The 12,630-nt window shown below is 37.5% G+C and overlaps 1 protein-coding gene across 2 annotated transcripts in view; it reads left to right on the top strand.

The window, feature by feature from the left end:
* idh3b (isocitrate dehydrogenase (NAD(+)) 3 non-catalytic subunit beta) overlaps nt 1-9,454 on the top strand; it is a 28,033-nt gene extending 18,579 nt beyond the window's left edge. The window contains exons 10-11 of one of the 2 annotated variants that reach the window (XM_052104365.1): nt 1,037-1,097; nt 7,763-9,454. In XM_052104365.1, the coding sequence (XP_051960325.1) occupies nt 1,037-1,097; nt 7,763-7,840 (139 nt within the window). In that variant the 3' untranslated portion in view covers nt 7,841-9,454. Of the gene's footprint in view, nt 1-1,036; nt 1,098-4,260; nt 7,741-7,762 lie in introns of those variants that run through there. The other variant, XM_052104364.1, reaches the window with a different exon arrangement.
* The last annotated feature ends 3,176 nt before the right edge of the window (nt 9,455-12,630 follow it).

The following is a 12,630-nucleotide window of genomic DNA, read 5'->3' on the forward strand; positions in this document are numbered from 1 at the left end:
GTCCTCTAATTCTATCTTTTGTTTCTTGCATCTTGTTTTTTTTTTTTTTTTACCATTGACTAGCTATGTTTTATAGATAACAGGGGTCATATTAGGGATGGGCATTTTCGAGTAATTTTGTAGTCGAGTATTATAACCCACAAAAAACTATAATATAATATACTATAATATAATTTCTTTTACTTTTTTTGTATTCACAAACGTTACCAAAAACAGTTTCAGAATAAGCTAACTTTAACAAACTTTGCTTTTCTTTGGGAAAAAATTTAATGATAAATAATAAAATGTATTTATTTAAATAACAGTAAAAAATGTAAATAAATTATTTTCTATCACCTGGAGCTTACATAGAAACCAATACTGATGGCATTAGGGTAATGTACATTTATAAACTCTTAAGTCTACATAAAAAGACAAATTACATTTTTATAATTTCACATGGTATTATTCAGAAAAGCAAGTGTTAGAAGTTTACTTTTTATAAAATATGCTGTGTCTGTTCAGATATTTAACACTGAAAAGCTTCAGAGTTTCTTGTACCGCTTTGCATTTCCTCTGTAGCATAAAAAAATATCCTTGTCCTTTGGTATGCATGACTCCAACAAAAACTAAAAACCAGTAGAGTAGAATTCAATAAGAATAAAAAAATTTCAAATATTGCCACACTTGGCTGTGCTTGAAAGCACACAAAAATGCCATCATGTCTCTTCCACTCATCCAACACCTTGATGACACATCCATAGCACCCTCCAATGGACTCAATTGTAACTGCGAGACACGGTGAGAGCTCCAGAAGGAAAGCTGGCTTACAGGATAATTCAGCATTGCCCACTGCAGGCAAATGCATAAATGAAAATCAATTAGCAATATTCGAGAAGTGTATTTAATAGTCGACTAGCTGGTGCAGAGTGATTACTCGATTAGCCGATTACTTGTGCACATCCCTATGTTATAAAGAAGATAAAATACAACGACTGTTATTTTGCTACTGGCAAGTATTTTGTATTGATATGTGTGTGTGTTCTTTGTCTTTCAGTCTTGAGTATCATGCAAACATGGTTTCTGAGGCTGTTAAGAAAGTCATTAAGCAGGGCAAGGTAAGAGATTTTAATGTGTGTTTAATGTCTGTTTGAGTGGGAGAAATAGTAGTTTTGTTGCATGTACGACTGTATGTTCACTATGTGAAATTTGAAATTCTGTTTGTAGAGAACATGACACTGTAAGTGATAATGTCTCAGTGTTTTTTGTGTTCAATATACATGCATTATGCAGCTGCTGTATTGATGAAAGTTCAAACACATTGGTATGCAGTTAACAGCATGATAATCCTGGTGGTATTTGTTTGTGGTTCCCCTGAAATATTGGCAGCTGGCTTTGAATAGATTAACCCTAACCAGAACCAAGCACTGTACCTCTAATCCGGCAACAATTTGTTTGAAAAACTCTTTGTCTTGCATTGATTGGTTCAATGTGGCTTTATGGCTAGTTTTGGGGGTTTAAAGGGGTCATGACATGAGAAACCAAATTTTGGTATATAAGAGGTCTTTGTATCATTAAAACGTCCTGCAAGTTTAATATTTTAAGACGTCCTCCCCATTCTAAACGAATCATTTATTTAATCAAGCTCAAAATACAGCTCGTTCTGGATTCATGGTTAGAAGTGACGTGACGGTTAGAAGTGACGTACCAGCGTTTGCATATGACCGCCTCCAGCACAAGATAACTACGCTTTAAGCGCAAGACAACTACGCTCATTTCGTATCGCCGTGCGCCTCACAAGTGTTCAGTCGATGGACAGCGAGCTCTGACAGAGACTACTTGTGCACAGGAAAATTACGATGCCACACAGATGTGCTGTTCCTGGCTGTGGTCAAACAAAACCTCTGAATAAGCTGCCGAAAGATCCAGACGTCAGGGAAAAATGGATGCAGTTTATTTTTTGCGGACGTCCTAGTCACGGCAGTGTTAACTTAAGCGTTTGTTCTGTACATTTTAAGGATGACTGTTTTGAGAACAAATCTCAATATGATGCTGGCTTTGCCAGAAAACTGTTGCTCAAAGATAAGTCCGTGCCGACTATTCTGGGAACAACGACGACGCAAACTGTAAGTAATCTATTTTAAACTTTAAACTACTTTTTAAAGCGCAATTTCATTCATTATGAATAATCACAGTGTTTTTACTTAGTTTACTTGCATATTGTTCTGGCTGGGGGCGTCAATAATTGATACATAGGCACTGACGTTAGCCAATCATAACAGTGGGCGTTAACACTGAAGTCTTAAATGGAAAACGCCCCCAAAACAGACTGTTTGAATCAGAGGATGAGAAACAGGGTGGGAAAAGGTCATAAATCACTAGATTTTAAAAGTTTTTCTTAAAAAAAAAATATATTAATACTATAATTGCACCTAAGGGAACATAATAATACAATAAAAAAAACCCATGTCATGACCCCTTTAAGTAAACTGCTCATTTCCTAATGATTTCCTAATGATCAAACTGTACCTTGCTGTTTTTCTCATATTTTCTCTCTGTCGTCTCATTTAAAGACCCCATGAAATGGTTGGACGAATTCCTGTATTGACATATTTTCTATTGAAACAGGACATTTGGGTGGGACATATCGAAATGCCTGTCCTTTACTTTTAATTAGCCAATTGCCTTTAGTTTACATTTATATTTACATTTATGCATTTGGCAGATGCTTGTATCCAAAGCGACTTACAGAGAACTTATTACAGGGACAATCCCCCTGGAGAAACCTGGAGTTAAGGACACAATGGTGGTGGCTGTGGGGCTCAAACCAACAACCTTCTGATTACTGAAACTGACAGTTTAGTACTTTAGCCCACTACACCACCACCACTCCACTCCAGTTTACGTTGCTGTCTGGCAAAACTACACTCAATAACTTACACCTTGGACGCAAGCATTGATGACACTTACAAAATGAATAAATTCCAGCCCCGTCCTTCAGATTCTTTAGCGTAAACATAGACACACCATTAACCTTGATTTGCTACTTGTATTGATTGTCAAAGGCAGGTGGTATTTATAATTGATGGGGAGGTGTTCTTCTCATTCTAGAGAGCATTTTATTGGACAAAAAAGTTTTGTCATGAATATTTCACCTTTTCTTCTCCGGACTATCTATTTTCCAGATGTCCCAAACAGTCGGAATCTGAGAAAATATCTTGGAATCTGCTGTCCAATCCTTGTATGTCATGAATATTTTTAGTTCCATTTTGTTAGAAGAGAAAGACTTAAAGGATTAGTTCACCACAAATGTAAATTCAGTCATTGTTTATTCACCCCTGTGTTGTTATAATCCCATATGACTTTCTTTCTTTTTCTTCACACACAGAATTGTGAAAAAAAAAATAGTTTTCAGTGTCGTCATACAATGGCAGTTTATGGTGACCACCTCTTCAAGCTTCAAAAGGACACAAAAGTATAATTCATAAGTCTAATAAATTATTCCATGAGACACATGATTGTTTCTTGAAAGCATACGACAAGGTTTGGTGCGTAACAAAGCAAAGTCTTTAGTAAAAATATTCACTGACCGTTGATCTTCTGTGTGCGTTCATGAGTCTGCACACAAGCTTTAGAGCTCTTTGCACGAGAGAACATTAGTTACGCAGCACGCACAAGATGGGCCATTCAAGCGAAACTTGTTTTGTTTCACTTCAACAGGACCACCAGCATTATTAATAACAGAAAACACAACATAGCTGCACACAAACCAGAGAACAGAAATTACAAAAATATCTGAAGAGTTTGAAGTGGAAGAATAGATGCATTTCAATGTCCAGCCTGAGAAAAAAAAAAAAAAAAAACAATCTCACAGTTTCTCCCTTTGTGTTCAGAAAAAGAAAGTAATATGGGGTTATAACAACACAGGTGTGAGTAAACAATGACTGAATTGTCATTTTTGGGTGAACTATCCTTTTAAATGCTTGCATATAATTGTCCTCAAGGTATCGTACATTGATTAAAAGCCACAAAACTCTAATTTTGATTTCATGAGTTACATAATGCTCTATTAATATACAGTACGTTTAGATCTCTCTCAGTGAAGACATTTAGCTTTTTTTTGGCTTTCAGGAAGCTTTTTCTTATAGTCACTCTAGAAAATTTGCAAGTGTGTGCTTGTTGTCTTCGCCTCCCCTTTCCCCACTTTTCCTCATCTCGTCTTCTTCCGTCACACCCCATTCTGGGTGTATGTGACTCTGTGTGTGTATCTCTGTGTCCCAGGTGAGGACTCGAGACCTAGGGGGTTACTGCACCACTGGTGACTTTGTCCGTGCAGTTGTGGCCAACCTGCGCCATCGGACTGTTTGAGGATGCTTGTGTGACCCAATGTCCATCCAGGATCACCCTTTACCTGCTTCTGCTTTTTCAAATATTTTCAAAGCCCCTTTTAAAACAGAGATTTTTATTTTGTCACTTATGTTGATTTTATTATTTTCTTTTGCTCTCATCCCCTTTTCTTTTTTTTCTGGCTGGTTTCTGATTTCTGTTTCCTTATTTTTCTTTATTCAAAACATCCATGTACATTCTTTATTTTCATTACTGTTCGTCATTGTGTCCATACTTACCCAGAATTATGCCTGACATTGTTACATTTTACTGCGCTGCTGTATTTTGTCCCACCCCACGCATTTTCCATATGGCATCACCTTGCATTTTTCTGTGTAATTCCTGCTTTTCTACAAACTCTATTAAGGGCTGGTCCTCCTCAAAATTGTTAGTTTTGATTCCAGGTCCTCAATAAATTTTAATTTGATTATCAACAAGCTGGGGCTAAACTGCCAGCAGTCTGATACTCAATTGAGGGGTTTTTCTCCCTTGAGATATGGATCTTATTAATTTAAACTTCTCTAATCAAGTCTGCTGTTGTAATAAGTCAGATGTTTATCATTTCATTAATTCAAATATTCTGAAGTCCCGGACAGGAAGTCTGCTCTGTGTCATTGCTGACTAACTATGTCTAAGGAAATTACAACTGAATTATATCAAGAAAATTGCTGAATCAATTGACAGTTATGTCTCTATGTGACTCTCGAGCCTTTTTAAACTTACAGTGCGTTCAGAAAGTACTCAGACCCTTTCATTTTCTTCACATTTTGTTATGTTGCAGCCTTATGTGAAAATGCTTTAAATTATTAATGTTTTTCACATCATTCTACACTCCATACCCCATATTGACAAAGCAAAACCTAGATTTTAGATAACTGCAAATGTATTAAAAACTGTAATATCGTGGCCTGGGTAGCTCAGTGGTAAAGACGCTGGCTACCACCCATGGAGTTCACTAGTTTGAATCCCAGGGCATGCTGAGTGACTCCAATAGGGACTTGGCAATAGGGTAGAGTGACACGGTGTAACCTCCTCGTGATTGCTATAATGTGGTTCCCTCTTGGTGGGGCACGTTTTGAGGTGTCCACGGTGGATGGCGTGAAGCCTCCACACAAGCTATATCTCTGCGGTAATGCGCTTAACAAGCTATGTGATGAGATGCGCGTGTTTACAGTCTCGGACCATTTATACGACAAAGTTTTCAACTGAAAACTTTATGCGTTTTGGCTGTTCGTTTACAAGACGACAGCGTTTTGAGGCCTGAAAACGCAAACTTTTGAAAACGGCTTTCAAACTGCAAGTTTTTGAAAACGATCGTCTCCGTTTAAACATACAAAAACGTGATTTTATGATCATGCGTGTTTAGTCTATAGGCATGTACTTCGTCCTTACCTCCAGAGATCACCAGTTGGAGTCCTTAAAAAGGTGGTATGCTTTATAGTCCATGTGAATGGGGATCATTTTGACAACGTTGTTGTCTGTATGCAAAACTTTTCAAAAACGCAAAGGAAAAACTTTTCAGTTTTTAGTACATTGTTGTGTAAATTTACCCTCAGGACAAATCTCAGCTGCCTCCATGTCTGAGTCACTATGCCACCACAATTACTTGGAGTACATTGGGAATTGGGCATTCCAAAAGGAGAGAAAATCCACACAAATCCATCACATTGACAGGTATTTAGACCCTTAACTCAGTGCTTAGTTGAAGCACCTTTGGCAGCGATTTCAGCCTCAAGTCTTTTTGTGTATGATGCAACAATCATTGCACACCTGGATTTGGGAATTTTCTGCCATTCTTCTCTGCAGATCCTCTCAAGTTCTGTCAGGTTGGCTGGGGACTGTCGGTGGACAGCCATTTTCAGGTCTCTCCAGAGGTGTTTGATTGGATTGAAGTCCAGGCTCTGGCTGGGCCACTCAAGGACATTCACATAGTTGTCCCTAAGCCACTCTTGTGTTGTCTTGGCTGTGTGCTTAGGGACATTGTCTTGTTGGAAGTTCAACCTTCATCTTGATCTTCTGGACCAGTCTTTCATTAAGCATATCTCTTTATTTTGCTGCGATCAGCTTTCCTTCAACCCTGACCAGTCCCCCAGTCCCTGCTGCTGAAAAGCACCCCCACAGCATGAAGCTACCACCACCATGATTCACTGTTGGGATGTTATTGCGCAGGTGATGAGCGGTGCCTGGTTTCCTCCAGACAAGATGCTTGGAATTGAGGCCAGACAGTTCAATCTTTGTTTCATCAGACTAGAGAATCTTGTGTCTCACAGTCTGATAGTTCTTTAGGTGCTTTTTTGCTTTCTTGCTCTAAGTGGAGACTTCCATCTGGCCACTATGCCATAAAGCCCAAATCAGTGGAGTGTTGCAGTGATGGTTGTCCTTCTGCAAGTTTCTCCCCTCTCCACACATGATCTCTGGAGCTCCATAGGGTTCTTGGTCACCTCTCTTACCAAGGCCATTCTCCCCGATTGCTCAACTTGGCTGGACGTCCAGCTCTAGGAAGAGTCCTGGTTGTTCCAAACTTCTTCCATTTAAAAATTATGGAGGCCACTGTGCTCTCGGGAACTTAAATGCAGACAATTCTTTTTTTTTTTTAGCCTTACCCATATCTGTGTCTCAACACAATCCTGTCTCTGAGCTCTGCAGGCAGTTCCTTTGACCTCATGGCTTGGTTTTTGCTCTGATATACATTTTCAGCTGTGAGACCTGTAGACAGTGTCTGAATACTTACGTCAATGTGATATTTCAGTTTTATTTTTATTTAATTTTTTATTAATGTGCAAAATAATGTTTTTTTTTTTTGCTTTGTCATAATGGGGTATTGAGTGTAGATTGATGTGTGAAAAAAAAGTTGAAGCATTTTAACATAAGGCTGCAACAACAAAGTGTGAACATGTAGACATGTTGTCTTTGTATTTTTTAAAACTTGGGTCCTGTAGTATTAGAACTTTCAATACGTTTCACTGTGGAGTGTTTGGGTTGAGGGGAAACCACATAAAAGTTTTATCGGTTTATTCATGCCTCCAGTTGACTAAATTGACAAATGTGCATTTACTTAAATTAATGAATAAATACATTTATAAAACCAAATGGAGTAAAGAGTGTCACTTTCTAAACAGCAACTGGTATTGTTTTGATTACTTGCAATGTTTAAAGACCTTTTATCCTTGTTCAAACATTGTTCATTTTTCATTTACAAAGTGAATATGAAGATATTTTTGGAGCATGGTCTTAAATAAGGAGTGAACTTGTGTGCAGAGTGGGTGGTGAATGTTTGAAAGCTGGGTATGTGAGAAACCGATGGTGAACAATGTGTTTATAAAGTATGTGCACATTACATCCATGTGAGCATAGCTGAAACTCAATATAATATATATTATTCCTTTCTTTTGTGCAGGTACGCACCTCAGACCTGGGAGGCTACGCATCAAGCGAGGAGTTTACAAGGGCTGTTATCGCGAATCTGGCTTTCTAAACCCACACCAGCTCTCCATGCTTCACAAATACTTTAAGCACAGCAGTGGTTGTCCAATATTTCACATTTTGCTAGCTCTATTTATCTTTACTATTGGTCTAACTTTAAGAATGTCACTGCAGGCAAATAGCCTGAAATGGAGCATAAGTATGTAAGATTCATATCTTCTGGTTTGCTGTTCCCTGACCAACATCAGAGACTTTATTTAGTATTGTAGAATTGTACTGTATTGCTTTTTAATCCTGCTTAATTAAAAATATATAATATTTATTCCACTATTTATTAACTGATAGCTATTGCTATTTGTTCTGTCATTAACATAATTGTAATACAATGTTATATTAAACATCCAGTATGTTGTAAAGTTCTGTAATATAACACTTAAATAAGAACTATGTGTACTATACATAAATCGTGGTTTACATTCTGCTAAGGTCTGTTTAGTGTAAAACGGATATTAATTTATATAAATTTTTTCTGGTGTTGCCGGATAGTTAACAAAGAACATGAACTGGATTTTTTGTTTTTCAACATCAAGATTTTAGGTTGTATTAAAATGATCAACGTAGAAGGGAAAGTGTCTCCATTAATGTGAAGTCATACAACTGAATGTATAGTAATTATAGATTAAGTATAGCAAGTCATACTGCTGGACACTTTGGCACAGTTTTGTTAATTAGAGGTGAAATCATCTTTGTACAAATTTACAAACTTAACATGTGCTCACACCAAGGTTGCAGCACCTCTCTGTCCTGGGTGTCATTGTATCTCAAGCAAGAAAACATAATGTGACATGTAAGGGAAACATTTCTGACAACATACACTCACTTAGCACTTTATTAGGAACACTATAGTCCTAATAAAATGCCTGATGTGGTCTTCAGCTGTTGTAGCCCCTGCCTCGAGATTCAATGTATTGTATTCAATGAGATGCTATTCTGCTCACTACAATTGTACAGAGTGGTTATCTGAGTTACTGTTGCCTTTCTGTCAGCTCAAACTAGTCTGGCCATTCTCAGTTGACCTTGCTAATCAACAAGGCATTTCCGTTCTCAGAACTGCCACTCACTGAATGTTCTTTTGTTTCTGGCACCATTCTGTGTAAACTCTAGAGACTGTTGTTTGTGAAAATCCCAGGAGATCAGCAAATACAGAAATACTCAAAACAAGTCTGGCACCAACAATCATGCCACGGTCTAAATCACTGAAATCATTTCCCCATTCTGAAGGTTGATGTAAACATTCACTGAATCTCCTGACCCCTATCTGCGTGACTTTATGCATTGCACTTCTGCCACACGATTGGCTGATTAGATGATCACATGAATAAATAGGTGTACAGGTGTTCCTAATAATGTTCTCAGTGAGTGCATAATCTGATAGCCTAAATAAATTGTGTACATTTCTGACAATTAAAACACTTTTAATGGCAGCTTGCCCCAACAGAAATGTGACAACTTGCCCTTAAGGAGATATATATATTTATATACAGTGCATCCGGAAAGTATTCACAGCGCTTCACTTTATCCACATTTTGTTATGTTACAGCCTTATTTCATAGTGGATTAAATTCATTATTTTCCTCAAAATTCTACAAACAATACCCCATAATGACAATGTGAAAGAAGTTTGTTCTAAATCTTTGCAAATTTATTAAAAATAAAAAACGAAAAAAATCACATGTACGTAAGTATTCACAGCCTTTGCCATGACACTCAAAATTGAGCTCAGGTGCATCCCGTTTCCACTGATCATCCTTGAGATGTTCCTAAAACTTGACTGGAGTCCACCTGTGGTAAATTCAGTTGATTGGACATGATTTGGAAAGGCACACACCTGTCTATATAAGGTGTCACAGGTAACAGTGCATGCCAGAGCACAAACCAAACCATGAAGTCCAAGGAATTGTCTGTAGACCGCCGAGACAGGATTGTATTGAGGCACAGATCTGTCGAAGGGTACAGAAACATTTCTGCAGCATCGAAGATCCCAATGAGCATAGTGGCCTCCATCCGTAAATGGAAGATGGAACCACCAGGACTCTTCCTAGAGCTGGCTGCCTGGCCAAACTGAGCGATCGGGGGACAAGGGTCACTCTGACAGAGCTCCAGCGTTTCTATGTGGAGAGAGGAGAACTTTCCAGAAGAACAACCATCTCTCCAGCACTCCACCAATCAAGCCTATATGGTAGAGTGGCCAGACGAAAGCCACTCCTCAGTAAAAGGCACATGACAGCCCGCCTGGAGTTTGGCACCTGAAGGACTCTCAGACCATGAGGAACAAAATTCTCTATACCATCCCTAAAGTGAAGCATGGTGGTGGCAGCATCATGCTGTGGGGATGTTTTACAGCAGCAAGAACTGGGAGACTACTCAGGATCGAGGGAAAATGAATGCTGCAATGTTCAGAGACATCCTTGATGAAAACCTGCTCTGGACCTCAGACTGGGGCGAAGGTTCATCTTCCAACAGGACAACGACCCTAAACACACAGCCAAGATAACAAAGGAGTGACTACTGGACAACTCTGTGAATGTCCTTGAGTGGCCCGGCCAGAGCCCAGACTTGAACCTGATTGAGCATCACTGGAGAGATCTGAAAATGGCTGTGCACTGACGCTCCCCATTTAACTTGATGGAGCTTGAGAGGTCCTGCAAAGAAGAATGGGAGAAACTGCTCAAAAATAGGTGTGCCTAGCTTGTAGCATCATACACAAAAATAATTAAGGCTGTAGTTGGTGCCAAAAGTGCTTCAACAAAGTATTGAGCAAAGGCTGTGAATGCTTGTACATGTGTTTTTTTTTTTTTTTTTTTTAATATGTACAAAGATTGTGTGTGTGCGCGCGCGCGCGTGTATTTATCACTTTGTGGGGACCAAATGTCCCCATAAGGATAGTAAAACCCGAAATTTTTGACCTTGTGGGGACATTTTGTCGGTCCCCATGAGGAAAACAGCTTATAAATCATACTAAATTATGTTTTTTGAAAATGTAAAAATGCAGAATGTTTTCTGTGAGGGTTAGGTTTAGGGGATAGAATATAAAGTTTGTACAGTATAAAAACCATTATGTCTATGGAAAGTCCCCATAAAACATGGAAACACAACGTGTGTGTGTGTGTGTGTGTGTGTGTGTGTGTGTGTGTGTGTGTGTGTGTCCTTGTTCTGAGAACATAGTTTAAACTGTCAGCTAAAATCTACCTTCATTATATATTTGACTCTTGTCTCAATTGTTTTCCCAACAGCTGTGGCAAAATGTGATATCAGAATTTTAGTTTGCAGGTGGAACTCAAAAGAAAAGAATTGTTTACATTTAAGTGCACCTTATGGTTACTTAAATATAGGTGTATAATATGTCTAGAGAAATAATGTACAAACTAAAAAAAGTAAGGGTTAATATGTCACAGTCAAAAAAGAGGTGTATAAAATATTACACATTCAAACTTACCATGTTAAGGCGATTTAGAATGTGCGTGTCTACAGGTTCACAATTGCCACATCAATGCAGACAAACTGCGTGTTGACTGTCCATGTGATAGTGGCCATTTTGAAAGTGTTTCTTTGTTTCGTGTAGACACTTATATTATTATTGCCTTAATGGCACAATACTGTGTATCAGTAACTATAAGGTCAACCTTACAGTTACTGATATATAGATATATAATATATTGTGATATATAATATTGTGTTACAAACAACTTCTAGGCCTAATAGACATAAGATTTAAAGTATGCATATGCTGTATGTGCTTTCACTCATGTCCTTTTTAAGTTAAACGTAAATATATACGGTATTATGTATAAATAAACATGTATGTCACTCATACAAAACCGTGTATATTAATTAAAATGATTTAATAAGGATCCGTCATTACGTCATACGATACTTAATTTTATTTATTTACTTCAGCACAGTTGGTAGCAGTTCAATTCCATTAAACTTAAGCAAGGAACGGTTATGTCACACGATCAAAAGTGTCTAAAATATTACGTGTTCAAAATGACGGTGTTAAGGCAATAATAATGTACATGTCTACATGTTCAAAATGGCCTCTTTAACCTGGAAAAACTGCATGTTGACAAACTGTGCAACCTAAGGGGGCAATTTTGACCGGGTTTCTTTGTGTATCTTAAATATTATGTGACAAGTTGCTCCACAAAGCACAAAACGTCCCCCAAAGGAGAGATTGTGTCAGCTAAAATAAAGATTCGATCTTCAGGAAAATAGATACACTTGTGCACAGCAGGAAGACTGAAAAGTGTCTTGTCTAATAATATTTGTATTACTATTATTAGATTATATCTTTAATAATATGGTCATTTATTATGTAGTCTTTTAATTTTTCATCACATCACTATGAGAGTCATTCTATGAGACGGGTGCCATTTGTGTCCGCAACATTTGATGAGATTCATAAGGGACAAAAAATGTGTGTGTTTCCAAAGCTTAAAGTTATTAAATCAAGTGTTTTTTTGTTAAAATGATATATGATAAAAAATACTATTCTTAAAGAGTAACATACTATTTTTAATAATTTTTCATTAGTACATAGCCAATTTCACATGTCCACTTGCATCTAAAATATCACCATATAAGTTTTAATATATTTTTTTGTCAAACATTTATTTTTGGGGGATTTTATGTGTGTCACTGTATATATGAGATATATTTATTCAAAATAAACCTGATTTTTTTGTAAATATTTTATGAATGTGTGCATCCCTCAGTTTGACTTAGCACCCCATCACACTAACTTGTTTTATCTATAAATAATGTACCATTGCTTTAAATGAC

This window comes from Xyrauchen texanus, chromosome 34 (genome assembly GCF_025860055.1).
Source record: "Xyrauchen texanus isolate HMW12.3.18 chromosome 34, RBS_HiC_50CHRs, whole genome shotgun sequence".
NCBI classification, from domain to species: domain Eukaryota; kingdom Metazoa; phylum Chordata; class Actinopteri; order Cypriniformes; family Catostomidae; genus Xyrauchen; species Xyrauchen texanus.